At 28.6% G+C, this 27,581-nt stretch overlaps 3 protein-coding genes across 8 annotated transcripts; 1 reads left to right on the top strand and 2 right to left on the bottom strand.

The window, feature by feature from the left end:
* Positions 1-342: 342 nt before the first annotated feature.
* On the bottom strand, positions 343-16,777 carry LOC139095708 (calcium/calmodulin-dependent protein kinase type II alpha chain). 6 transcript variants are annotated; one of them, XM_070647152.1, is made up of 18 exons: positions 16,516-16,777; positions 13,816-14,296; positions 13,559-13,653; positions 13,434-13,493; positions 12,514-12,568; positions 11,406-11,599; positions 11,121-11,347; positions 10,934-11,056; positions 10,735-10,818; positions 10,629-10,671; positions 10,443-10,538; positions 8,176-8,232; positions 6,736-7,119; positions 4,544-4,606; positions 3,287-3,362; positions 3,126-3,220; positions 2,943-3,057; positions 343-2,870 (listed from the first exon to the last, which is right to left on the bottom strand). In XM_070647152.1, the coding sequence occupies exons 2-18, from the start codon at positions 13,875-13,877 to the stop codon at positions 2,723-2,725; spliced, it is 1,977 nt and encodes a 658-aa protein (XP_070503253.1). In that variant the 5' UTR covers positions 13,878-14,296; positions 16,516-16,777; the 3' UTR covers positions 343-2,722. The 6 variants fall into 6 exon arrangements, with proteins under 6 accessions (XP_070503253.1, XP_070503254.1, XP_070503255.1 ...); XM_070647153.1 differs by lacking the exon at positions 8,176-8,232 and having other exon boundaries at positions 344-2,870; positions 16,516-16,776; XM_070647154.1 differs by lacking the exon at positions 6,736-7,119 and having other exon boundaries at positions 344-2,870; positions 16,516-16,775.
* Positions 16,778-17,507: 730 nt separating this feature from the next.
* Positions 17,508-20,292, top strand: Vps26 (vacuolar protein sorting 26). Its single transcript, XM_070647184.1, has 6 exons — positions 17,508-17,666; positions 17,725-17,871; positions 18,115-18,181; positions 18,272-18,437; positions 18,508-18,779; positions 18,838-20,292. Exons 1-6 carry the CDS (start codon positions 17,664-17,666, stop codon positions 19,599-19,601), a joined length of 1,419 nt encoding a protein of 472 aa, XP_070503285.1. The 5' UTR covers positions 17,508-17,663; the 3' UTR covers positions 19,602-20,292.
* Positions 20,293-20,339: 47 nt separating this feature from the next.
* On the bottom strand, positions 20,340-27,574 carry Zir (dedicator of cytokinesis). Its single transcript, XM_070647181.1, has 6 exons — positions 27,403-27,574; positions 23,889-27,179; positions 23,766-23,829; positions 21,343-23,710; positions 21,170-21,278; positions 20,340-21,094 (listed from the first exon to the last, which is right to left on the bottom strand). Exons 1-6 carry the CDS (start codon positions 27,435-27,437, stop codon positions 20,914-20,916), a joined length of 6,048 nt encoding a protein of 2,015 aa, XP_070503282.1. The 5' UTR covers positions 27,438-27,574; the 3' UTR covers positions 20,340-20,913.
* Between the last annotated feature and the right edge of the window lie 7 nt (positions 27,575-27,581).

The following is a 27,581-nucleotide window of genomic DNA, read 5'->3' as shown; positions in this document are numbered from 1 at the left end:
AAAATGTAGAGTTTCATTTTCATTTTCAGACAAAAATAGCCCAATGAACCGATTCAATTTCAAATTTTCAAAATACGTTAGTGTTGAAGAAACTCATCGAAATTGACCAAACTCATACAAAATGTAAAATGATCACTGTAAAAAATTCAATAAATGAATAAATGACTAAAATAAATAAAATACGCAATGTTAATTATATTTCTGATCACACTCATCATAATATATTTTCTTCTTTTTTACAGAAATTCATTGTTTAAGTGGAAACAATAAAAAATTACAAATTTTAATATTTTTTTAACACATTGCAACTGATTTTTGGTAACTTTAATCGAAATTCAATTTTTCTATAACAAAATTTATCGTGTAAAAGTTTATAGAATCATATTTTAATGGTTTTTATTTCTTTTAATTTTTTTTTTGTTCTTTTTAAAATAGAAAAAGTATGTAGGTAGTTATATATGAAGCTCTTTATGAGTTATGTTTTTGTTTAATTTCACTTTTAAGTGATCTATAATTTAAATAATCATATTTCCCAACTATTTTATGGCATAAAATGCCGCTTTAATATGATACTATGTTTTCTATTTCTTCATTTAATGATTGTATGATGAATGTAATATAAAAAATGAAAACACATTTATCATGAGTAAACCTTTGTCTCAATTCAAAAAACTTTCTTTGTTGGTATATTCATATATTTGATTTATTTTGTCCACATATTTTGGTTTCCTTATAACCTTTCTATTTTTTTTTTCTTCTTTTAATATTACAAAGATAGAGAAATAAGGACATAATATTATCTCAAAAAAGGGATGAATATTTTACTGTCCTAACTACAAAATATTTTCTTTTAAGTTATCGTTTCATTAAAATTGTTCATGAATCTAAATTCGCAACCGTCTCCTATTAATAAATAATAAAAATCTTTGAGAATCATAACAAAACCTTAATTTATTGTTTAGGATCATGGATCATTCATGAAAATTTTATTTGAAAAGTGAAAAAATAACTAACATCGAAAACAAAGAGGTAATAACTTAGTAAAAACCTATAGTAGTACTGTTGCATATATTCAAATGTCTACTACAAAAAGGGGTTTTTGTAAGGAAGCTAGCACATTTTAACAGAAAAATAATAAATTAATAAAAATAAATAGAGAGTTTTAAGAGGTTATTGTTGTAAAAGAATTAAAGATGATCAAATTTATACTCTTTCAATATTATGTATATCCTAAACTGTATGTGGAGAATTCTTCCATTTTTTTTAAATCTCATTCAAGTTTTTCATAGTTCCTAAGCCCATTATATTCAAGAGAGGTGTTGAAATATTTATTTCAATCAATGCATGTTTTGTAAATATAATATGACTTCCGTTTCTATGACGTTCTTTTTACCCTTAACTCCTATAAAATATGCTTTGATATTTGATTAGATTTCTTTTATCTTATGAATTAATGTTTTTGACTTTACAATCTAAACAATATTTTTTCCATTCCTCAATGTTATTTACTCGTCAAATATATAGAATTATACATTATTCATTATAATATGATCAATTATTAATTTTTTTTTGCTTCAAAAATTCAGAATTTAGAAAAATGCCTTCGACATCTATCATTCAATAATGTCAGTTATTCTTATTAATATTTTCTGTATGTATAAAACAGAGAGAACGATAGATAAGTAAAAACTATACAAAACAGTTTGGGATAGTTTCAACATTAACTTGACACTAAATATGAACCAAATTAGTTAATATTTTTAGTATTTTTTACTTTTGAACTAAATGATAGCTATTATGCAGATCAAATTATTTATTCAACTAATATAAGATTAAGAAAATGAAGAGATAGACATAGAAAAACTATCAAAAAATGTTAACAATTCGAAGATGCATGAAGATAAATTTTTAACTGGCATTAACTGACATCTACGGAATTAGGTAACAACTAGAGTTCCTATCACTTTCATCATATCAATTTTGTTAAATTTATTTAAGTAAATCTTTATAGAAACATTTTGAACTTATTAGTGATTGAAAGTAAGACCATCAAGAATTACTATTTAAAACGTTATATTATTAGATCATTATTAATTAAAATTTTAAAAGAATGATCTAAAGTTCTCATTCGTATAAAAATTGTAGATAATGTGGTCTTAAGTTATCACTAAAATTCAATCGTTTGGAAAACTTAACATTCAAAAATTACATTTAAAAAGATTAATTTGCAATAAATTGATTGTTTTCCATATAAAGTTATTTTGCAAACTTTGACGAATTATTGAATGAAGTTTGACAACGGAATAGAATGAATGTTAAAGATGACATCGGAATTGAAAATTAAGACATTGTATTTGTATTATTTGTTAAACATTTAATCTAAAAAGAAATGAAATTCAAATTTCGATTTTCGTATTATCCATCTGTCCATCTCTAGCTAATTTTTTTTATCTCGATTTCACATTATCAACTGATATCGTTTCTCATCATACTTTTGACATCAATAAACGCAATCAAAAATGAAAATGTGCTTCAAATCGAATATCACCTTAATTTCTAATTATTCTTTAACTTTTTTTTTTTTTGTTTACAAATTGGTGGGTGGTAAGTTGTGTACATCCTTCCGTTTCACAGAAATAAAATGATAATTCGAAGAAAGAAACAAAAAGAAAAACGTTCAATCATTCTATGAAATTCCAAACTACATGACCATACTAGAAACTCATTTGCTACTATGGCCGAAATCAAACGGTGTTGCTCCACTTAAATTGCCTGTATAACTACGATGAATGTGGACATTTTGCCATTTTCCATCACGCTTATGCCAAACTCTCGTCTCTTCTGATTGATGAGTATGGGCATGGCCTTGTCTACATAAAGATAATAAAACAAGACAGAATTTATGGAATCTGCAAGCAATTTCCGTTAATAAAACTACTTACTTATCAATATATTGAGTTAGTCGAACATATGCAATACATGCTGTTTCATCGCCTAAAAGATGAACGTGTGGATTAAGAATGGTCGTATTGATGGCTTTACAATTTTTTCCGAGCACTAAATAAAAGTAATTTATAATAAATTAGTTAATTAAATCAATTAATAGCGTTACTTGATGATATTACCATTTTCAAAATAAAATTTGTGGAAATCCATTCCTTCGACTAGATTACCAAGTGATTCTGGTTCAAATGCAGTTAAATGAGGATCACAAATTTTCCTGCAAAATACCAAGAATTTTTTTTAATTAAAATTATTCAATTTGATTGATTTAAACATGACTCACGTGTATGCATCGAAATCACCATTATTGATGGCCTCGATCAATTGTTCAGTCATTTTAATTATTTCCTGACGACGAGCTTTATTAAAAAGGAAAGAAAATAAAGGAAATAAATATAAGTAAACAGCTTAATACAAACAAAAGAAAGTAAAAGCAATATTTTTTTATCTCAAACGTACTACAAACAAAACAATAAGAACAATAACAAAGATACAGTCAAAACATATTGGTAGTTATTCATAATGCAGTTCGTAGTTATTAATAATACAAATTTCGCTAAAGCGGGTAGCTCATTTAGCGATTTAAAAAATTTAGTAATCACTTACAACCTAACACACATGACAACACTGATTTGCTAAATGTACAAAATTAATTAATTTTTATTCTCATACGACGGATGGATAAAAAAGGACATTCACATTTCTTAGCTTTTGAAGCTTAACTTTATTTTCAGATCAGATATGTTCTAATGAAGGAGCAAGTAATTAGTCTCTAAGTTTTTATGTACAAAATAACTTGAATTTTCATGTATTAATTGTTATAGAACTGATCAGATTTTAAGACTTCTTTAATGCTATTAATAACATTGGATGTCGTAAATGAGGAACACATCAATAAATTAAGTAAATGTTTTTAGCCTCTAAAATTTAAAAAAGAAATGTTTAAAGCATATCAAAACTTTAATTTTACGTAATTTATGCACAAATTTATTGGAAATTGGAAAATCGATAGGATGGGATCTTCATCATTTTTTAATAAAAACAAACATTATTAAATAAAGGGCCATTGTCACAATATATGCTCAGCATGTGTGCATGCAGATTAACTTTGTATTTACAAAATAAATGAATAAAAGGAAATGTAAATTCAAAATGTACCTAGATATGTATTATAAAAGACAAAACAATTTGATACTATCAAAATTTCTTTTTGTATATTCGTTTTTTCATTCACAATAAAAGCGTTGACTATACATCGTGTACTCTTAGCCGATTTTATTGAAAATTTATGAAGAATAAAAAAAAATTTTGTTTGGGAAAAACAAATAAAATAAAAAATAATAGGTAATAAGAAACAAAAGAAAATGAAAAATTTCTCTCATAGTATCAGTATATTATGTAAGATCAGGAAATCTTTATACATTCAAAAGATAAGCAATCGTTCATTAACATATGCAATTGGTAAAATTAATATTGTTAATATGATTACAATATTGAGTTTTTATGTGTATCACCATTGCATATTTAAGAGTTTTCTTACCTGAACTTTGTGAATTGGTAGATAGTTGAGAATAAGTTTTAGCAGGACACACAATCCTTATATCTAATTTGCAAGGATTTCATCATCGTTTATTTTATATGGGAGGATTTATGGTATAAAAAATATTTATATTTTAGTATAGCATAAAATATTTAAATGTGTGTGCATATATGCGATAAAATATACTCAAAAATAAATATAAATATGAACAAAAGCTGAAATGTTGTGTTTTAAAATCATAAAGTCTGAATAATTAATATTTTTAATCTGAGCTTCACAATTCTAATTTAGTTTCTGTTACAAATATCTCTTTAAGACGTTCTTTATGTTTACCAATTTATGATTTTTATTTGAAAAATATCGCACATTTTTGACGCAAATTATCTTATTTTCTGCTAAGTTTCGGGCGAAATTTTCCAGATCTTACGAACGCAATATGCTCCGAAAAAAATAAGACCATATAATTGGATTTAATATCAGAGACAACAGAGGTTATAATTTTTCATATCAATTGTAGGTTGGTTGATACGTGTAATAACTACGAAACAGATGCTAATCAATAGGTAATCTACTTCACATTTGTAAAAGTTCAAAGGGGTCTTCAATTGCAAATATTGATTTAGTTTTTGTTGTTAGAGAGCTTAAAGGAACAAATGCATTTTTACTGTTATGAGGGAAAGGAAAAACATTTCTTTTTTCATGGAATCGAAAAAGGTTAGCAATAAAATAAAGCTACAATCGATTACATGTTTATAGCGACAATCAAAATTGCAATGAATAATACATCTAATCCAATTTGAAAATATATATTTATATAGATAAGGATAACAAGTTTTAGTAAAGGAAATAAGGATCAATATTGATAATAAATAGCATTTGTTATTGTACTGATTCCGTAATATACTTCTGCATGTAATGCAAGAAAGTAAAATATATATTGAGATTTACGTTCGATAATACTGAATGACTGTACATGTGCAGTAAATAGCTTTCAGTTATACTTTATCACTATACCGAACTGACATTGAAATTTCAAGCTTTATTTATGGAATACAAATTAGCCGATATTTTTTTTTTATTTCAACGAACTAACGTTAAACACAAATCGGAAAAGTTTTGATAGTTCCTTCAAATAAAAACTTGTAAAAATCGGACTCACCCTCGTTCGTCCAACTATTATTATGCACACCCAAAGGTCGATATGCAACGTCACTATCCTCTTTACATTGTTTTTAAGTATTTTGTTTGACATTTCATTTAAGCGGATTTTGTTTATGAAGCATAATAGCGAAAAAAGAAGAAAATTAGTCAGAGAGAAATGTTATTAGAGCAATAGGATCAACTCAGAGTTTCTGTAGCAAAAAAATTAATGACTAGACTTGAAAGAAAATATATCGGAAATCAGCTGTTCTCTAGGGACATATGTATATCAATAGAGAAGCTATTTTTTGGTTTTCAGTATATAATTGGATATTATTTAGGTCTCTAATATTTGTTTTAGCAATAATTAAGAATGGAAGAATATTTAAAAGAACAAAAAATAGAAAATTTTACCCGTATGTAATGATTCGATACTAGGAAAGCTACCAGTTGAATCATTTTTCATATCATCGCTATGTCTTGGTACGATTCGAGGAGATTTGTGAACTTGAAATTTTTTTAGAAAAAAAGAATTTTCACGGCACACAAAATACACGAAAAACAGCATAATATTTTTAATTAAAGTAAGTTATAGATATCTCAGTAAAATTTTAAATGATATAGGAAGAGAAATGGGAAAGGGGATATGAAAATTCTGTGAATGTCAGGAATAGGGAAAATGGAAAAAAATAAATTTAATTAAGTATTTGCTTCTAGAAAATATTTTAAGCAGCTTGCAGCTTTTAAAGAAATAATTTTAAGTACATTTAAAATGCAATGAAAGCATTGTCAACAGTAATATCCCTTAGTTCCAATGACAACTTTATTGCTTAATCTTCCACTTATTTTACTATGTTAGTAGTTTTAACACATTCCACGATTTTATTAGGTACATGAAAAGTACAAAAGCTTCGATTTATTTGTCTTAGCACCATGTTAATTAAAACAATATTTCACAAAAAACACAAAAAACAAGACATTCTGTTATGGGCAACAGCCGCCACAAAAACGCAGACGAGAGCACACGGAGCAAAAAAGCTGATTAAGTCTACCTTGGACGGGTTTTTGTGATATGTTTGCAGGATAAGATTGAGATTCCATTATTGAAGATTGATCTGCTGAAGTTGTGACAGGTTGTGGCATATGAAAGTTTGTGTTCGAAGTTGTTTGAATCGGAGAATTCTGTAATTGATGTGCCGTTTTAGTTGCAGCACTAATTACAGACTTGAGATTAAAGATGCTACTAAATCCGCCTCCACTACTTGTTGTTGGTGTCGAACTTGAGGCACTTGGTGTGCTCGATCTCCGCGAATTATCTTGATTTTGATTAAGATTATTAGCATTCATTAAACTTTCCATGCCAGTAAATCCAGTAGCTGCAATTGCAGTTAACGAGCTTCCTATCAACCCAGCTGCCGCTGAATTTGTCTGCCTATCTGATATCGATGCATCAAATCAAATTTGAAAAATTCAAATTTAACAAAAAAATTTAATGATACCATCAAGAATCAGACCGCATTAATGGAATTTTTTGCGTAGACCATATTTTTATTATTATTTTTTTAAAACATAAATAAAAGAAAATACATAAAATTATGAAATAATGTAAAAATTGTCTTGTTTTAAAATTATAAAAATTAGCTTATATCTCATAGATAAATTTCTGGAAATTCTCAAAGATAACTTTTAAAAATTTGTAGACTAAGCATAATGGATCAACCCTCACATTGCTTTTATGCTTGCCAAACAGTTTAAAATGTTTCTCCTTCTTTTAGAACTTCCAGATAATGAATTAAGCAGAGCTCGAAGTCGAATCGAAGTCAAGTCTAGTCAAATTCTGAATCGACTTCGAGCTTTAATATTTACGTTTTTAGTAAGAAACACTTTGCTGTTCTTTGAGACAAATAATTGATGACGTTTTGTTTAAGTTATTGATGAACAGTATTAAAAGCAAAACTGACTTAAGAATGGTATTAACGCATAAAAATATTATATTTTTCACTTATGTATGTGCATCCATCTTCATTTCATTAAAGTTTCTGCTTGGCAAAAGCCTGTTTAGAAATTATGGAGCAGTATGAATTCTTGTTAATGTACTTAAAGCCTCTTAACTATGCTGAAAGCATGATCATTGGAATTTTTGAATAAATATATTGTTATTTCCTTTCCCTTCAATTCATTTCGTATATAAATATTTTTGGCTTGACTTTTTTTAGTGTTGTGGTCACCATTTGATCAGCATCAAAGTATTTATAATAATATCGTTTAGACGACGAATTCAATATTTTAAAGAAGCTTGGATTTAATAAGAATCAAAAAAAGATTCTTAAACGTTTGTATAAATTGATACAAAAAATAGTAATAGAATTAAACTTATAAGACATAATTAAATAATTATATAATAAGTAGGTATTTTATGAATATTTGGAATGATTAAAGAAATAAAATAGATAATAATATTTAATGTTAATAGTGATTGTGTGTTTTTTTACCTTCTGGATCTTTAGCTATGACCGTTGAGCTGCGATCCACTCCTCCTTTCTTATCATCTTTAATTTTATATCATTTCATATTTTTCATTCATTATATAAATTTTATTATTATTTTATTTGAGAGAAAAATAAAGAAAACAGTTGGAGAAAAGAAAAATTCATTACCGATTTTATGTTTTAAATAAAAATTACAAAATTTAAAAAAATTTAGATATTTTAGTAGCTTTTAAGAAATTTAAGAGGAAACGGGGAAAGTAAAGTTATAACTAAAATGAAAAATATTCAAAATTCTATTGACTTGTGTCAAGGCAACTAATAAATTAATTATGATATAAATTAACAAAAGAATTACTTATCGACAATATTGAATTTAAAATTATTATTGTGATTAGAAATTAGAATCAAAATATTTTAAATAGAAAAGAAATATCGACTACGAATGTACTAAAATTAGATATGGGTGAATATGATGCTGTGATATTTGTAGTTTAAATGTTAAGTTTACAATGTTACGTAGAAACTACATATAGTGCATTTTTTAGTATCTAATATCCAGAAACAGATCAAAGCTTTAAATTTTCGAATTTCAAGACGACGTGAACAATACGATTCTTAATTAATCAAGGTTGTTTGGTTTTGTTTAAATGTTAAGGTGATTAAGTAAGAATTTCTTGTCAAATTGGTTTCTATTAAACTTTATGGTTTTTCGTCAAATTGAAAGCATTGTCAATAATATTCCAAGTACAATTTAGATTGTTACTTTACATAATATCCTCGTCAAAAAGGTTAAGTATTAATCTAAAAGATTTTTCGAATAAGAAATACTAATAAAGAGAGATACAGTTTAAGAGGTATTATAAAAACAACTGGCATGAACAAAAGTGCTTAATAATCATATATTAATAAATGTGCTTTTTAAAATATAATATTTTTTCATATACATTGATTAGTAAATGTAATGTATAAATGTTCTTATGTTTGTAAAAAAATCACCATTCTAATGCTCTAAAGTTTCTATTATTTCTAGTCACTTCTAGCTTATCATTCCAAAAATATCATTCCTTTTTTAGCATAAATGTCTAAGAGTTTTACTATTCATGTAAATTTTGCATTGATTCTACTTATGTGCTGTTTTTAAACAATAAGATTGAATGAAAAATATTTGTGAATAATTAAATTTTGGAACAATAAAAGAAAAAAAATTCTGTCGAAGAACGACTTTTGCAATCCTAAACATGTACACATTGAAAACAATAGGAACATCTAAGGACGTCTATGTCTTTTCTGAAATAAATTGTGTTCATGCATAAAATTTGTGCATTTGCATTAATGGGCAGATCTATGTTATATAAAACTCTTTTCCATTAAGGAAAACTGATATTGATGTGAAATTTGAGCCACGAGTTATGAATGTAATAACACATCCCCCTCATTAAATAATAAAATGTTGGAAAAGAATTTCATTTTTCCTCTAATTATGATTGCAAAGCTCAATTACATTTCTCTATTCATGCAACATATTCAATTTGAGATACATAGAATTAGTAGATTTGGTCACTAGTGAGTGACGGAAGCGCATTTTCCTCAAATTTTAACTTATTTCGACAAAGTACAGCAAAATTTTAACAAAAACTATTTTGTGAGCTGTTCAAAACATTTTAAGTCTTTTTGCCAATTTTAACAACTTTTTTAAGCTTTTAATAATAATTTTCTATTCAGTGATTCGAGAAATTTGAGTACGAAAATGTACTTTTTGCTGTTTTGTGACTCCATATATATGGAAATATGAAAAAGAGTAAAAAAGTTCACCATACTTGAAGATTTTATGGAAAGTCATCTTTTTAAGTGGTACGAAAAACAAATGCAAATTTTTACATCATTTAATTTGATTTCTATTCTATTTGTCAGACTACGGACGGAAAATTGTTTATTTTCCATTCAGAAAAATGCGCCAAAAAATACGAGGTAAAAGAAACAACTTTCATGCCTAAGAGGAAATTGATGATAACTAATTCAAAAATGAATAATTTAAGCAAAAACAACTAAATTTTTAATGAGATTTAGGTAGGTACCTAATTAAAAACTCAAAAAAAAACGTTAATATAAACAAAGATGTGTATGACGACAAAATCTCGTCCATAAAATGTTAAAAATCAAAAACTTAATGAATTTTCTTAGAGAAAGTTTTACTGTTTTAGTCAGAAAGAAAAGAAAGGTAGAAGAAAGAGAAACAATAAGAATAAATGAATATATTTCTATCGACTTACCCTTTAAATCTTCATCTTCCAAAGTCGTGCTGGAGTCTGTCGATTCTTTCTCTTTTACTTGTGAACCATCACTTTTCTTGTTTATTATACTTTTACCTGAATTGTTAAAAAATATTATATAAAATGAAAAATAATTAATGTGATGAAAGAATTTTTCCAGTAAAAAATTAAGTTACTAATACTTACTTGAAAAATTTCTAGTGGCCAACATTGTTGTAAGGATAGCCCCCTATAAGCGAAATAAGGAGCTTTTTATAACACTGTACTGGTTATATTACCATCGAAATGTTACCTTAAGCTTACGACGAGCATTGAATTTCTTCAAGCAATCGACAGTCTCTTGTCTATGAACAACAGATGCAACACGCTCGCGTTGCTATTAAAAAAGAAATATGTATGAAATTTAATAAAGTTACAACATGCTTTCGGGATGTTTCTTAATTTATTTACAATAATCTCAACAGTTTTATTCGAATCAAACAAATACTTACACAAATCCAAGGATGTTTCAAAGCGTCTGCAGCTGAAATCCTCTTATATGGATTAACAGTCAACATTTGATTTATCAAATTCTTGGCTTCTGACGTAACTGTATCCCATTCAGGTGATGGATACTATGGATTGCAAAATCATATTATTGTTCTGCTTGATAAAGTTATTTTTTTGTTTATAACTTACATCGTAAGTACCAGCCTTGATTTGTGCATACAAGCGATGTTGATCTTCATCCCAAAATGGTGGGTAACCAACAAGAAGAATGTACAAAATTACCCCACAAGCCCAAATATCAACAGCCTTGCCATATGGTTCTTTCTTTAATACTTCAGGGGATAAATATCCAGGTGTTCCAGCGAATCCAAACCATGCTTGTTGCTCTCCTTGCACTTCGATTGCCAAACCAAAATCTGTTTTGACAAAGGATAATGAAGATCAAAATAAATAACGAAAAAAATCAGAACATACCCGCGAGTTTGACAGCTGCTCCTTTAGCCTTACTTGCTAGTAAGAGATTTTCAGGCTTTAAATCTCTATGAACTACCCCATTTTGATGACAATGATTTACTGATTCGAGAATCTGTTGTATACAATGTGATGCATCAGCTTCTGAATAAAATTCACGTGCGACAATATCCTCAAATAATTCGCCTCCCGTAACGCTTTGAAACAAAATATAATATATCAATATTGGAGTAAGAATAAATAACGCAAAAAAATGGACATTGATCTATGATGAAAGGTTTATTATACTGATGTCAAACAAGTTTTCCAACTTTTTGATCTAGCTTTGTTATTACATGTTAAATCTAAATAATTGGACTTAAACATGAATTTATCAAACAAAAGACGATAAATCACAAATCGTAATACCTATCACCACGAAAAAGGAAAATACTTTTTTGAGAATGTAGAACTGATTTTTTGTGTGCCTTGTGTATCTATTATTAGTCAAAATGAAAAAGAGAGATGAAAAACTAACAAAAATGCCTTGTTATTAATTGAAAATGATGAATATAACAATAAATCAGATTTTTTTTTTCATTTTGTCTGTATTTATGCTTACTACACACATGCCCAGCAAGTTCAATTTTAGCAACTAACGTAGACTTCTGTGTAGTAAATTGATTTTAATAAAGATACTAAAAGAATCATATGATTCTTTGCTCAATCAACGCTTCTTTTTGGGAATATTAATGACATGAAATTTAACTCCCGTCAATGTAAAACTAGGAAAAACGGCTATCAGAAGCGCATTTTCAGTTAAAATATCTTGTAAGTTGAAACTTTTAATAGTTTGGACATTTGAGGATTTTGATCGAAAAATCTCATCAATAAAAGTAGTTCAAAGAAGGAAGTCTAAAGACGGACAACGGACAAATCAAAAGCGCCTTTTCCCATCATATATGCGTTAAAATTTATCATTGATTACAAATAATGAAAAGATACACATGCTACTCAAATATCATCGGCACTTCTTTTTCTTTCATTCTGAAGTTTGAAATTTAATAATGATCATTGGAATAAATGTTTTGGCGGTGTCTACAAATTAAATTAAATGATGAGTAATACTTACAGATCGAACACAAGGTAATGGAAATTTTCTTCTTGGATACTGTCATGCAGCCGCACTAGAAAAAAAATATATCAAAATTTAAAGCACTTCTTTAAAAATTTGTATCATCGAATAACAAGTATAAATAATAAAATGATATCTGATTGATATCTTATTAAAAAACATTTTTGGAACATCTATAATATGATTGATTTTCTGTGAATAATACTTATGTAAATATTTGCATTATTCAATCGTAATGAAGAGCATTTTAAAGCATCCAAATATTTACATTTATCAATAAGAATATTATTTCAATCTTAATATAGATGGATGGATGAAATGAAACATTTTATCACAATTAAATTGAGTTATTTCGATAATTGATTGAAGCAGTGTCTATCAAATTTTTTATCGTCATCAAAGTATATACTTTATAACTATTATTAGAAAAGCCGAAATATATATTTTATAAGACAAAGGAATAAACAAATCCTCATAATATAAAGCATAGGAACTCAGTTATAACAAAAAATTTAAAAATATGATGAATTATACACTTGAAAGTTAAGGAATTGTGAAGAGGAATGTTTATTCCATGATAATGTTCATGTGCAAACGACCATTCCGAATATTTTCAAAAAATTCCTAACACAGTTATATCTAAAAATGCTATAAAGACATTGTCATTAAAATCTGTTTACTCTCCGCGATTTAGCATTCAACAGGTTTCTGTTTATTTTCTATTTCAACAACATCCTAAATAACATAGAAACTTTTTATTTTATCAGATCCACAGTGCCTTAAGCGTAAAATATACGATAGTTTGGCCAACAATTATCACAAGAATTTGTTTAAGTCTCGATCAAACAGTTAATAAAAAAAGATTTATTTTGATGAAAAAAATTATTTTTTTCCATTTACTTTCTATATTGCCTTACCTATATTAGGATGCTGCAATTTCCGACAGATTCTCGCCTCACGTTCAAGTTTTTGAAAATCTATTTAGGTATTCAACATTTTAGCGATTTAAATTAAAGACAATTAAAGCAGCATAATGATTTACCTCTAGAGGTCAATTTTTTTGTATTGATAATTTTTGCTGCAAACTCAAGTCCTGTGGATTTTTGAACACATCGTTTCACTATTGAAAATGCACCTCTGCAAAAATTAAAAAAAAAATCAATATTTTGTACAAAAGCTTACATTTTAAGCTAAGTGTCAAGCCAGTCTTGTCATTTGAGAAAAAATTATATTTTTATGGCATATCGATATTTTTATTGTAATAGTATTTAGACTGAAATATGGTGAAATCATACTTACTTTCCTAATTCTTCCTTAATCTCATAATTATCAGAGAACCGTGTGCAGGCTGTTGTAGCCATTTTAATTTAATTTGCAAATAACCTGTTGATACAATGTTTTTGTTCTATTTTTTTTTGTTCACAAACTCCTAGATGTTTTACTAAGAGCTATGTTTTATGTTTATTAACTTTTTTAGGCTTTTTGAAGCTTAACTTTATAAACAATTATTTCTGCTAACAGAGTCGAATGTAATAAATGCTACTTGAATCACTTTTTTTAGACAATTAGTTCAGCATTGTTTTAAGCTTTAATTTTTTTAACACCAAGAGATGTTTGTTACAGCACTATGTATGTAATTTTTTTGTCACACAAACAAGTTTTAAATTAATTATTGCACATGACCCTTGATTTTTATTTAATTTTTCCTTCAAACACCTTTTATTTGTTGCACTAGCTATCGCGACTCCAACAAATCTAGTTCACTTAAATTATTTAAGATCTAAATGAAATGGGGAAAGAAATGAGGAACATGTCATTTTAATTTATTCGTTTATCAATTAGAAAATAAAAATCAAAATCAATTTAAAATTTAGTAGTCATTCACTCATGCCGACTAGTCGGTGAAAGGAAAGTAGATATTATATGACCAGACTATCAGACGTCATTTGTGAACATTCGTTTTTCATCATAAATGTTAAGTTAGCACATCCAGTGTCACAAAAAGATTCACAATGCTATACAATCACTGACTCTATTGCAAACGAAAGGTGAATGCATTAAAAACTTGCAATATCGTATAAGGCGAATATTCATATCATTCACATGATTTTATAGTTTACAACTATTGTGAATGCAACGACATATATTTTTATATTTAATTGCTTAAAAAATACATTTTGAACAACAATTACATATTGCAGTAGTAACTGACAGTTTCCGATGTAAGTAAGCTAGCTAGGTATTATTATTATTAAATTACTTTCGAAATAAATTACTTTCCGTTAAGCACATACTAAGTGCAATTTTATTTTGCATAAAGTTCATATAAAATTAAATGTAGATTTTGCTTTATGATTTTCAACGCTTGTTTCTCGTCTCGAACAAAATTTAATCAAATAAATAATGAAGTAAAAGAATGACCGATACTAATCGATGAAGCAGTAGTAAATGCTTCATATTGTTGTAGTAAAAAGCTATAGGGAAGAAAGAAGAAAAACAAAGTCGAGAATTATGACCAAATGAAACGTACGTACAGTAATAAAACGAAATCCTCAAGAATCTTATTTAGGATGAAATGACAGTTTCAAATGTACATACATGTATGTGAAAACTGAGACGATATTAAGTTAAATTGATTTTCGTATTAAGAACGTTATTTTGAGTTTTCTTTCTCATTATTATGGATGAGGGATTTTTCACAAATTAGTTTTTCTTTTCCTTCCTTAACGCTTTTTTCTTGCTCCATATATTGATATTTACTCGCGATATTTACTGTTGCGCGCAAATTAGAATAATTTATTTCATTTTATCACGTGAAAAACAGTCTTCTTCCTTTTTTTAAGTTAGGATATGTGTATATTTATAGCGATACAATAAAGATTATAAATAAATGAGATAGAGACACTCCGTAAGTGTAGAAATAGAAAGGTCAATGAAATAGTGTGTTTTCTTTTTTAATTCGCTCCTACGCCTTTACATCTTTTATTGCTATTATTCTTTTTGCATTTTTTTATTTAATAAAATGCAGTTAAATTTGCGGATTATTCAAGCTTTTTATGATTTTTGAGTGAAAAATACCTGAATTACTAAAACACACATCTAATAATAGAAAAATAGGTCTTTCGGGAAACGACAAAAGAATTTTTCAACTATAATAAAATGTGCTACAAGTGCAACTGCCAATTTTTATTCTGAACGTAAATATAAGAAATACACATGAAACTAACTGCTTCAGAACACTATGATATCATCACATACATTCCACTATTAATTGGTAAAAAAAATATAATGAACGAAGAAAAACTAACTATTATTAAAATGAATCACTTTGTATTAATCACATGTCCGAATATATATTTGAATGATATCTGCAAATAAAATATGCAATACCTTGGCAAGTTAAGGTTCTGGAAGAGCTTTCAATCGATTAGCATATGTAGGAATTTTCTGGGATTAGAAATATGAGATCTCAGACAGACACTTTTTAGGCTTTAATTTATGATATTCACATCTATCCTGATAACGCTGTCGATTTTTATGCAAGATTTTTAGGAAATATTTTTAATACTTCCGATTTTTCGTTCCTTTTGCAATACGAGATTTTTTTATTTCTCTTTTTCCTTTTTTATTTTTTTAGAGTAAAATTTTCCTTCAATTTTCAAGCCAATGCGCACGCGTTCTTTTGACTTTTCATCACTTTTTCATTCAAAGATTTTCCGACTTTTCTCTAACCATTTTATGGACTCACTCACATATATGTATGTATTTAAGAGGAATTTGACTTTCTGAAAGTCAAATTATATTTATGCTGATTTTTGTGACACTGTTGATGTTCCAATGATTTAACATTTATGATGACTTTTTCCCATTTTCTATTTTTTCCCATGCAAAAATTTTCCTGGGAAATTGCTTTTCCGAAATGGACATAAATTAATTCAATTTATATTAATCGTGACAAATTTAAATGACTTAAATAAACAATGATCAACGAGAACGTACACTTGTGATAATATTTAAGCTTCAGGCTCCTTTAAAAAATAGTTTAAGTATATTTTTCGCGACCGAACTTTTAGACTAAATAATTTTTTCACATCACTTCTCCTGCTCACTTCTCAAAGATCTATACACTAGAGACATCACACAAACAATCTGAAAAGTTTTTATCTAATTATCTCTAATCTTCAAAATTATGCACTGATTATTTTTCGGTTTCTTTGTAGTCCTTTTTGCTCAATTGCCACAGTTGTCTTTTCTAAATTATCATTTCTTTTTAATTTATTTATAATTTTTGACTTTTTTTTGCAAAAGATCCAAAGAAAAATTACAAAATGCTTTGCACGAATGCGCCAAATAGTATAATATTTAATTAATCATTACTTTAATTGTAACATTTCAACATCTTTCAACAAATTAATTGTGTTAATGATTATAAACAGAATCTTTCACATTTCAGACATTTATTTTGCTTTTGAACTGAAAATTTCACAATTTACCGGATCATTATCGAGTTTTCGGTTTATACTTATTATATAGCATACTTATATCCTTATTGTCCGCCTATTCATTGAATTTCTTCTTTGAATCTCATTTACACAAACTACACACTTGTCAAATGGAATTAAAAATTGAGATTATTTGATCCTTATTTTTTTCGTAAGAAACATGAATTTTTAACCCATTTTTTATGACTTTACCTACCTATTACCTATTACCTATTTATACGATTATCTTTAACTAAAATATTTAAATCTTCTTATAAAATTCAACACAAATGATTGTTTCAATTACTATACATATTTAATATTATAATTTAGCCAATAAAATTTTCAATTGTTTACATTGATAAAAATGTTGCACATTTATTCAGCTGAATAGTGCTGAATTGTTAAAGATTGGTTTGAATATCAAATAAAAATAATTTTTCATATGTGAAATTGTACCTGAAATTTAATAACTTACATAGGTAGTTAAAAATATATAAAAGTTTATCTTATGGATAATATAAACCAGTGCGCATTAGTCTTGTGAAGATAGAAAGACTGGATTCATTACTGCTTTTCGTCATCACTAATACGGATTTATTTTTCGAGCATAAAGAAATTTTCCGTGAATTTTTATTATTTTCATCGTTAACTTTCTGATTTAAGATGGTAAATTCATAATTAAAGTGTTTTTAAATAGTTATTAATCATACTGATTGTGTTACAGAACTTCCTGGGATTCGGACAAACCGCTGATATAGATATTGTATTCTTAGATACAGAGAATCGAAAATATGCAGAGTGTCGTATGGATGAAAGTGGAAAAAAAGAAAAATTATTATTGTATTATGATGGAGAAACAATATCTGGCAAGGTAAATCAAGTCATATATCCTTAAAATACAGCATCAAATTAATTTGGCTACGCCTTTGATTTCATTATCGCGATTTCCGGAGAAGAGAAACTCCCCACACGAATTTATTTAAATCTTCATTCCTTGTTTTACATACTTCATGTTATCAATTATTTATCACCATCATTGCAATTATGTTAATAATATGTGTTTGCTGCTCTTTATTTAATTCTTTCTTTGTATTGAATTCTTAACATTTTTCAGGTCAACGTAACATTAAAAAAGCCTGGAACGAAACTAGAGCATCAAGGAATCAAAATCGAATTGATAGGTCGGTACCATAAAACAGATATTTTACATTTTACAGAAATTATCATAATCAGTACAATAATGTTTTTTTTTTCTTATCATAAATTCATAGGCCAAATTGAGTTATTTTATGATCGAGGAAATCATCATGAGTTTTTAACACAATTAAAAGAACTGGCGAGGCATGGAGATTTAATTAAGAATACCAGTTATCCCTTTGAGTTTCCGAATGTGGAAAAACCATACGAAGTTTATACTGGTTCGAATGTTCGTTTAAGGTATTTAATTTTTTATTTCTTTTAAGAATCATGGCTTTAATCTTTAATTCTAATTCCATATACACTATAGATACTTTTTGCGTGTAACAATTGTTCGACGAATAAGCGATATTGTACGTGAAGTCGATATTGCTGTACATACATTAAGCAGCTATCCAGACATGAATAGTCCAATAAAAATGGAAGTGGGTATCGAAGACTGTCTACACATAGAATTTGAATACAACAAAAGCAAATATCATCTTAAAGATGTTATTGTTGGAAAGATTTATTTTCTTTTGGTTCGCATCAAAATAAAGCATATGGAAATAGCTATTATTAAAAGGGAAACAACTGGTGCTGGTAAGTATTTGAAATCATCGATATCGACTAGAAAATTGATAAAATTTAATTATTTTAGGGTCGAATGTTTTCACGGAAAATGAAACGATCGCAAAGTATGAAATTATGGATGGAGCACCCGTCAAAGGCGAAAGTATTCCAATCCGTGTATTTTTGGCAGGGTATGATCTAACACCAACGATGAGAGATATTAACAAAAAGTTTTCTGTGCGTTATTTTCTTAATCTTGTTTTAATGGACACTGAGGATCGTCGCTATTTTAAGCAGCAAGAAATTACACTGTGGCGTAAGTCTGAGAAAACCAGAAAGTCTCTGTCAAATAGTGCTATTGGCGGTTCCTCTGGCCAAGGAAGTACCAATAATTTAACACAAGCTCAGCAAAATGCCCAAATGCCAACACATTTGGTTCAAGGCGCATCATCATTAATACATCATAATCTTACAACAACAACAAATGAGCAAGAACCAAGTGGAGGAAATATTACATCATCTCCTGTCGCACCGACACTCACTGATCAATCAAATATGGGATTATTTACAGAAGAAGAAAGTCCGCAACATGAAGCTCTCGGATCAAAAGTTCGAAGCAATCCTTTAGCTTTTGATACTGATGATGATAAAACACCAAGCAAGGAGGAAGAAGTACCTATTTCATCTAATACTACAAATAATAAAGATCAGCCTCAACAGCAACAATCAATTGACGAATCTTCTTCGCTTTTTGATGAACCGGCAAACACAGTAACAACAACTGAACAACAAACAAATAATGCAATAAGCAATAATGATGTTCAAACTTCGGCTACAACAACAGAAGATTAATATTCATGTTTGAGGACTAGTTAAGATATTAATGTATCATAATGAAAGTAATGATGACTGCAGAGGGTATAAGTTTTTTTTTTCTTTCAATGGGAAACCTTATGACAGCAAAAGAAAAACTGTTCGTATAGTATAGTTAAAGTAAAATTCTCGTGATAGTCCTAACATTCTTATTGAAAGTTTTTATTGAATCGAACATTAAAGAAAAAGAAAAAAAAATATTTAGAGAAAATAAATCAAGTCCTCTTAATTAAAGCAAATCAAATCTCATTGTTATGAATTGAAATAATCAGCAATTTATCAAAATTAATTAAACACTTATTGAATGAGTTTTACATAAAAATTGAGTTTCTATTGACAAGAAATATATGTCCTCTATCTATCTCTTTTTATTAATTATAATATACCATCCCTTAAAGCATAGTTTAATTAAACCATACATTATGTACCTATATCTATAAAAAAAGAGAAATTATGTAAGAGCTCAATGCATGGCGAATAATTCTTTTTATTCATTTAGAGATCTTTGTTAAAAAATGTTATTTTATTATCTTTATTATTTTGGAAAACTTTATTGAATGCCTACATACAGAAAATCAAGATTGCATTTTCATCTATTGTCCGTAATTCAAGATGAAAAAAATTACACATTAGACTACAAAAAGAATAAAATAATTTTATAAAAATACCTAATAGTTTTTCATGATTACTTTATAAAAAAAGGAATATGTAAAAAGTGGTAAAATTATTAATTAGGTACACATAAAATAAAATATATATTATTATTATTATTACTATAATCATTTCATTTTTATTAATTATTCTTTTTCTTCCTTATAATTGTATTGAAAAAGAATCAATGAAAAGAATAAAATTCATTTAAAACAAATCCATCAAACTTTTTTTACTCGTTCCAAAGCCGACAATTTTAAAAATTATAAATAGGAATTTGATTTGGAACAGAATTTGAATTAAGGTATTCATTATCAATAATTAGTCTCGGAAATATGTTGATCTATACTGATTAGTCATTTTGAATGCATGAATTGTATTAGGTATTAAATGAGTAATTTATGAAATTATTGTTTGCATGAGTGTATAGGTATTTAATTGGATTTTAAACAAACTATATCGGGCAAAATTTAATTTGTGACCATAACATGGCTTTCCAGTTATTTGACTAGTAACAAATATATCTTTGAATCATATAGGAATAAAGCTTTATTAAAACTAAAAGAATATGAATAAAATCGTTACATGCACGCACAAAGTTTGTAAAATATTAATAAAATTCTGGTAAGTTACAGTATAATTACCACCGTAAGTAAGATTTGTTATTTTTTGAATTGATATTAATAGTTTGTGCTCGACTAATATTAATCAAAGGATTAAGTCTTTCAATAAATTTCAAATAGTTTCTTTCAATTTCTTTTTGGTATTCCTTTTGTTCTGATGTAATCAAGTTCTTGTTCTTCTTTAATGCGTCATTGCATCTAATGAAAAAAGAAAGAAAATAGAAAAAATGAGAAAAAAACTAATATAAAGTCACATAGATATATGTATCTTACTTTTTGGAAAAGTCCTTGAAGCACAATCGAAGTTTGTTTTGTTCTTTGGTGATTTCAGTTTGACCATCAGCTATTCCTGACAAAAATACCATTGCCATTTCCAACGGACCTTTATGTCAAATTAAAAAAATTATTTTAATATTTATCTTCTCATTCGAGAAAATGACACCTACCTTGATTAACAGTTGTTCCTATACAACCTTGCAAAACCATTTGCAATATTTTTGGATCTGCAGGTTCTTGAGTTGTGGCAGCAGCTAATTCGCAAGTCTTCTTCTGTATATCTTCAATAGCTACTTCAATTGGCTCTAAAATTATGGTTTGTCTAGATATTACTTGTAGTCTTGTTTTTAAAGATGGGAAATGATTCGCAGTTGTCAATATAGTTTTTCTCTTATACTGCTCGTGCAATTCACCGTGTGCTTTTCCTGCTTTTGTAAAGGGTGTTGAAAATATAAAACGATTTATGTTAAAATTTCGTTCGAAATGAGTTTCTCGTTGTCTTAACTCGAAAGCTTCAAAGTATGGCTCAACAAATGTAATTTGCATATAAATTTTCTCAGGGTCCAATTGAGATACATCAACTGGATTTGAATCTTTAATGATGACAACAATTTCACTTCCAAAACGCCCTTCATAAAACATTTGGAGTCGATTAAATATTTCTGGCAGTTTTGTAAATGGTGGTTCTTTATAAATAAATTCTAACTGATCCAGATCACCAAGTTTAGATCCATAAAATCCTACACGGAAATAGGTGGCAAAAACTCTCTTTCCATTCAGTTGTGCAACACGATTAAAAGCTTCCTGTAATTTTCCATGAACTTTGGCCAACTTTTGAAATTCTTTTGAATGTTCCAAGATTGGAATCAATATTTTATAGACATTATTCATTGCTTCATACATTCCAGCAATTTGGAATTTTTCAGCAGCAGCTTCGAGTAAATTCTTAAGTCCTATTTCAGTAAATCGATTTCCCAAGCACATTCCATCTTCACCAGGTTGAACTACATCATTTGACACAGCTGATTCCGAAAGTACATTTGGCGAAATATGTCGGAAAGATACAGCACCAACAGGAAGATAATTTTGAGATTCTAACATGTGTAAATATTCACTAACAAGTGCTGCCATGTGTACAAGGCACATAGCACATTCCGTAAAATTAGACTTTTCAATATGCTTCTTAGAAATATTTTCAAGCCAAGTCAGACGTAAATCTGGTGAATTTTGATAACCCTTTGCGATTCTATTCATCAAGTCTAACAGCATTTCATGATCTTCTGCATATTCCTTCATTTTGACAGTGTCAGACAAAATCATATGTAAATTAAATAGCAGATCTTTGACTTGTTCCGGAAATGAAGTTGCTTGCAAATCTTGATGTTCTTCTTCAGCGTATACCAATATTGTTTTTAAAGACCGGCGCAAAGATACTTCATTAAAAGTCTTTTCAAATGTGGATCCACCAACTAGAGATGATAACGAAATAGTTATCAGCATTTTTACACGAGAAAAGTTATTTCCATAAAACTCAAAATTTTGACGCATTAAGCAATATAAAGATCCAGATGCTTGTGAACGAATTGTCGATATTGATGATCCACAGTGTTTTAATAATAGCAAACATAAATCTGCACAGTTATCGCTTTCCTCGTCGAAAAGTAAATTATGAAATTTATTCACAAACGATCTTTGTGAACCAAATAAGTTGATTAGAGCATTTAATGATTGTGTTCGTGATAAAGAATGTAAAAGAACTTTTAAAACTGATCCGAGAAGATTGTTGTGAACTTCGGATGATGAAGCGACTTGTATTATAATTTCTAGTGCATCGAGTATAATTAATGTTATCTCTGTCGACAATGAACCAGCAATATAAAATATTGAGTCGGCATCTTCATATTTGGGATGAATATTGTTTGCTTCTTGACCCTGCAAGGATGTTCTATAAAACATTTGATCTTTTCGGAATCGAAACTTTTCATTCACATTTCCGTCTTTTCTTCGGTTTATCAAATCATTGCGAGCAGATCCAGTTCCTCGAATTATATCCTCTAACTTTTCTTTCATATCAGATGTCTTACGAAAACTTTGGCTCTTTCTTTGCGATAAATTTGGTTCCGGCTTAACTGCCTGTCCTTTATATTCAAAACATGGTATGCAGTTATTTAATACTTGAAGGAAGGAATGAACTCTTTGTGGTGGCAGAAAACTTATAAACTTTAAAAGAACAGAATTCTCTAAATTTTTAATAATCCATAAAAAGCAATGAAGAAGATCTTTTGTATGTGCATCACTCAGCTGTACTTTTGTTGTCTTCAATGATTCTTGATTGACAGAATACAATCTGCTTCCAGAAATGGCATTAAAAATATCAGGATTGATGATCGAAGTAGCAATAGTCGGTCCTTGATAATCATCCAACAAATAGTGTTCTTGTTCGAAGATGAATAAAGGAGCATTCATAACAATATTTAAAAGAGGTAAATAGAGAGCAGCTATGCGAGATCTTGCCTCAATTGAACTGTATCTCGAGTCCTAGATAATATAATTAAAATTAGATAAGGTTTATTTTTTATAATCCATTACTCACAATTTCATGAGAAGTCATCAAGTTTTTAATGCATCTTATAGCGCGACCATGTAGTGCTTGATTCCTAAAAAATTAATTATAGTTTGAATCTAATTGATTGTACATGAAGGAAAAAGAACTTACGGTGTTTCAAAGGCTTGTGATATTTCGACAAGAATAAGCCCAATGAGAAAATGCTGCTGTCTGAAATCAGCAGTTAGATCAGCGAATGCAAATTTATCTTGGTTAGTAGATCCAGAATGTTGACTAGTTCCTGATTTTATGCTTAATGTTGGAGAGGCTGGTGCAGAAATATTATAAGTAAATGGAGTTCCGAATGGTAAATTGAGAGCTATAAAATGCTCATGACTACATACAATTCGAAGAAAATCGAGTTTATAATGATTAACTTCTGGAGAGCTTGATGAACTTTTTGTCGTAATAATTTTAAGGAAATTCTTAATAAGTTGAAATACAAATCCTCTATCGAGTATTGAGAATAAATCATAAACAAAGAATGCTAAGCTATTATTTAAGCTGAATGCCAAATTTTTGTCTGAAAAATGATATCCGATAATTTTCGATGCAATCATTTGAACTAATGTTTGAATATCATCTGTAAATTGTCGAGAGAATCTATTCTTCCTCGGTGCATTCAATTGGTGAGAACTGTCCAAATATTCAATCATGCTTTTAATAATTAATTCAAATAGAAACCATGAATTTGTTAGACTTAATTCGGCTGCAGCATTATTTGCAACAACCCAATGGAGAGCAATTTCTTCATGCAAATGTCGTGTCTGCTCAGATGAGTCACTTTCCTCACAATGAGTTGGCTGTTTTTCTGTTGGTTGTGTGATTGTGCATTGATATTGAACGTAGGTTGTTAAAATCGCTTGACGACCATAATTTTGTGTGTCTTGTAATTCAAAAAGTTTATCAGCAATAAGACAAATTGATTCAAATACATTCGATTGAATTGACATAACGTGATTTCCAATTTTATAGCTTGTTACTAAAAGTTCAATTAATTTATCCATAACTAATTGAAGATTTTTAACGAGAGCATTCAAGTCTGCACTTTGGAGATCATGAAATGATTTCTTCAATTCCTTTTCAAAATTCAATTCAGTGCCAATATGCGTATCAATTTTTTTGTTCTTTAAGCACTGCACAAGATAGAAGAATTTACACAAATATTGATCATCTGTATAAATTGTTGAAAATGCATCCAATACGACAGTAAAAAGAGATTTATGATTATCACACCACCTTAGTCCGGGTAAATTTACGTCGGGTGATATATACGAATAAGACGGTGGTGGATCATGTAACAAAATGGGTAGATTAAATTCTCCAACATTTAAACGACCTTCAACCAACAGTGGTATCCATGTCCAACCAGCAGGCGTTTCAATTAAATCTGTTGTTTTGTCGGAACGACACGAAACATGGAAGATTGTAAAAAGTATGTGATGATTTTGATTTAAATTTGCTGGTAGTTGGACTTTCACTTCATCATAAAACGATGGCATTTTACTGTGGTAATTGACCAAACTATAAATTTCGTTTTGAAATTGTGGACATGAGCTCTTTCCAAAAATTACATTCAAAGCATCTGATGGTTTTTCTCCAGCCATAATCTGCATCCTTATAGCAATATTTCGCACTGATCCTGTTCTTGTGGAGAAGTTAAGCTCTTTTGGGCTTATAAATAATAAATTGCGATAAGCGTAGTGAGGATTGTAAATCGGAATAACAGGAAATTCCAAAATTTCCTTTGTTGGTCGTAGATTTTTTTCGCTTTCATTATATGGACTGATTGTTGCCAATTCTGGAGATAATGCATTTTTTACTTCTCCCTCAACGAGTGGGGATATTTCTAATTTAATTGATCCAGGAATACATTTGTATTTTTTCATTACTGTACTGCCTGGTCTTTTTAATTCTGGAAGAAATTTATAAAGATCCTCATCTTTCATTTTTTCTGGTTCCTGCTTAAAAAAGCTTGATATTGTAATTGAAATTGGCTTAAAACTTTCAATCGAGTTGGCAAAGTCTTCAAAAGGAGACCATGAGCGTCTTTGACTCTCCCTTCTTTCCAATGATCCCCTTCTAGACAATGTCGTGGTTACAGTTTCACTCGCGCGCTTCTTAAATTGATCGAAACTGTTTATACTTTTGCGATCTAAACTATTTGAGCTAGCATTTGTCGATTGAATGCTATCTTTATCTTCCTTTTCACTTTCTCCTTTAAATATATTATTTAAATATATAGCTGTGAATGCAAATGGAGCTCGGTATTTTCCTAATCTTTCAGTATAATCGATTGCATTAAGTTTTGCTTTATCAACGTTCGAAAATTCTTTAAGATATGGTTCAACTGACTCTTTGATATCTCCTTGTAATACTTTTTCCAATCGAATAACAAGAAAAAGATCGTTTGACGGATGGCTGACTTCAAAAATTGCTGAACGACTTTGGGTACTGACATCGGCATAAGGTATATGTGAATTTAACATCCGTTTAATGCTCTCAGTATTCATATCAAAGTAGAAATTTTCAGATATTTTTCTCTTTTCTTTTGCATCATAAATTGCAGCACAACAAAAAATTGGTTCTATTTCTATTTCAAATTTCAACTGCAAAAATTTTACCATAAATCGATGTCCCATGTGTTCCATTGGTATTTCAGCTGGTAATCGTCTTTCAATATAATCATCCTCTTCGACAATTTGAGAGAATATATCTCGAAGTCTATGCTTTTGACGATTTTTTTCATTTTCATTATCAATACTTTCAATAGGAACTTTTTCAAGGATCGCTATCAGGGGATCTGACACGACCGATCTTAAATTATTGCATTCTTCAACATCACCTCCTGATATCCAAGATCCACGACATGAAGGCGTTAATGTATTATCTGTATTTGTTGAAGAAATCAAACTTGCACAACTGCCAGTCATTACTAATGTTGAATCATCCATTCCAGTCATGAAACTTATAGAGTTATCAATTTCATATTCTTGATGATGATATGAAAGAGGATCAATTTTTCTTTCATATCTATCCGAGTACATTTCATCACGACAGGAAAATTTTATATGCTTCCAGGCCTTCGTATAGGATTTTATACAATCAGTTATATGCATCGGAAGCTCTTCCTTATTAGTTTTATATTCTTCTGGTAAAACATATTTTTCAGTGCGAATTTTGCGAGGCGTTGTCTTGATACAGACATCATTTTGAGGAAATTCGAGTACATTTTTCAGAGGGTCACGAAATATTAGGGACGATGTTTTTTGTTGTAAAAACTCTTCAAAGTCTAGACTGTCAACTAAATCATTCAAAGATATTGAAGATGAGCAGAATGAGTTGCTGGTAGAAATAATTTGATCAGTCTGAACTGCTTTTCTAACTTCCGCTGCAGAATATCTAAAAAATTATTTTAAAAATTAGTCATAAAAGATGGCGAATGATTGATTTTTCTTAAAAGTCAATTATTCAACAGATACTAAAATTAGGGACTATTTTTTAATCGCCTTATAATGAAATTTATTCAAATTTCTCGTTTCATTGTGAGAATTGTGATTAAATTACTTTCCTATCCAGTTTACTTAAAAGAATTTAGTTAAATGTATAACAAAGTAATATTTACGTTGATAATTTTGATGCAAACGATCTTTGCGCCATTATTAATGCGCAATAATAATTATACTAATAGTCACAAAAATATTTTGTTAGTTATATCATGAAAAATTAATGCTTTGGTCTTTATTTTTAAGAAAACATTACACAATTTGAAAATTCTGTAAACTTCTGTTCCTGTATTTCTCT

Source organism: Chironomus tepperi, unplaced genomic scaffold (genome assembly GCF_022539635.2).
Source record: "Chironomus tepperi strain 1889 unplaced genomic scaffold, CSIRO-AGI_Ctep_v1 contig_376, whole genome shotgun sequence".
Taxonomy (NCBI): Eukaryota; Metazoa; Arthropoda; class Insecta; order Diptera; family Chironomidae; genus Chironomus; species Chironomus tepperi.
The sequence above is the reverse complement of the archived record's forward strand: the minus strand, read 5'-3'. Positions and strand labels throughout refer to the sequence as shown.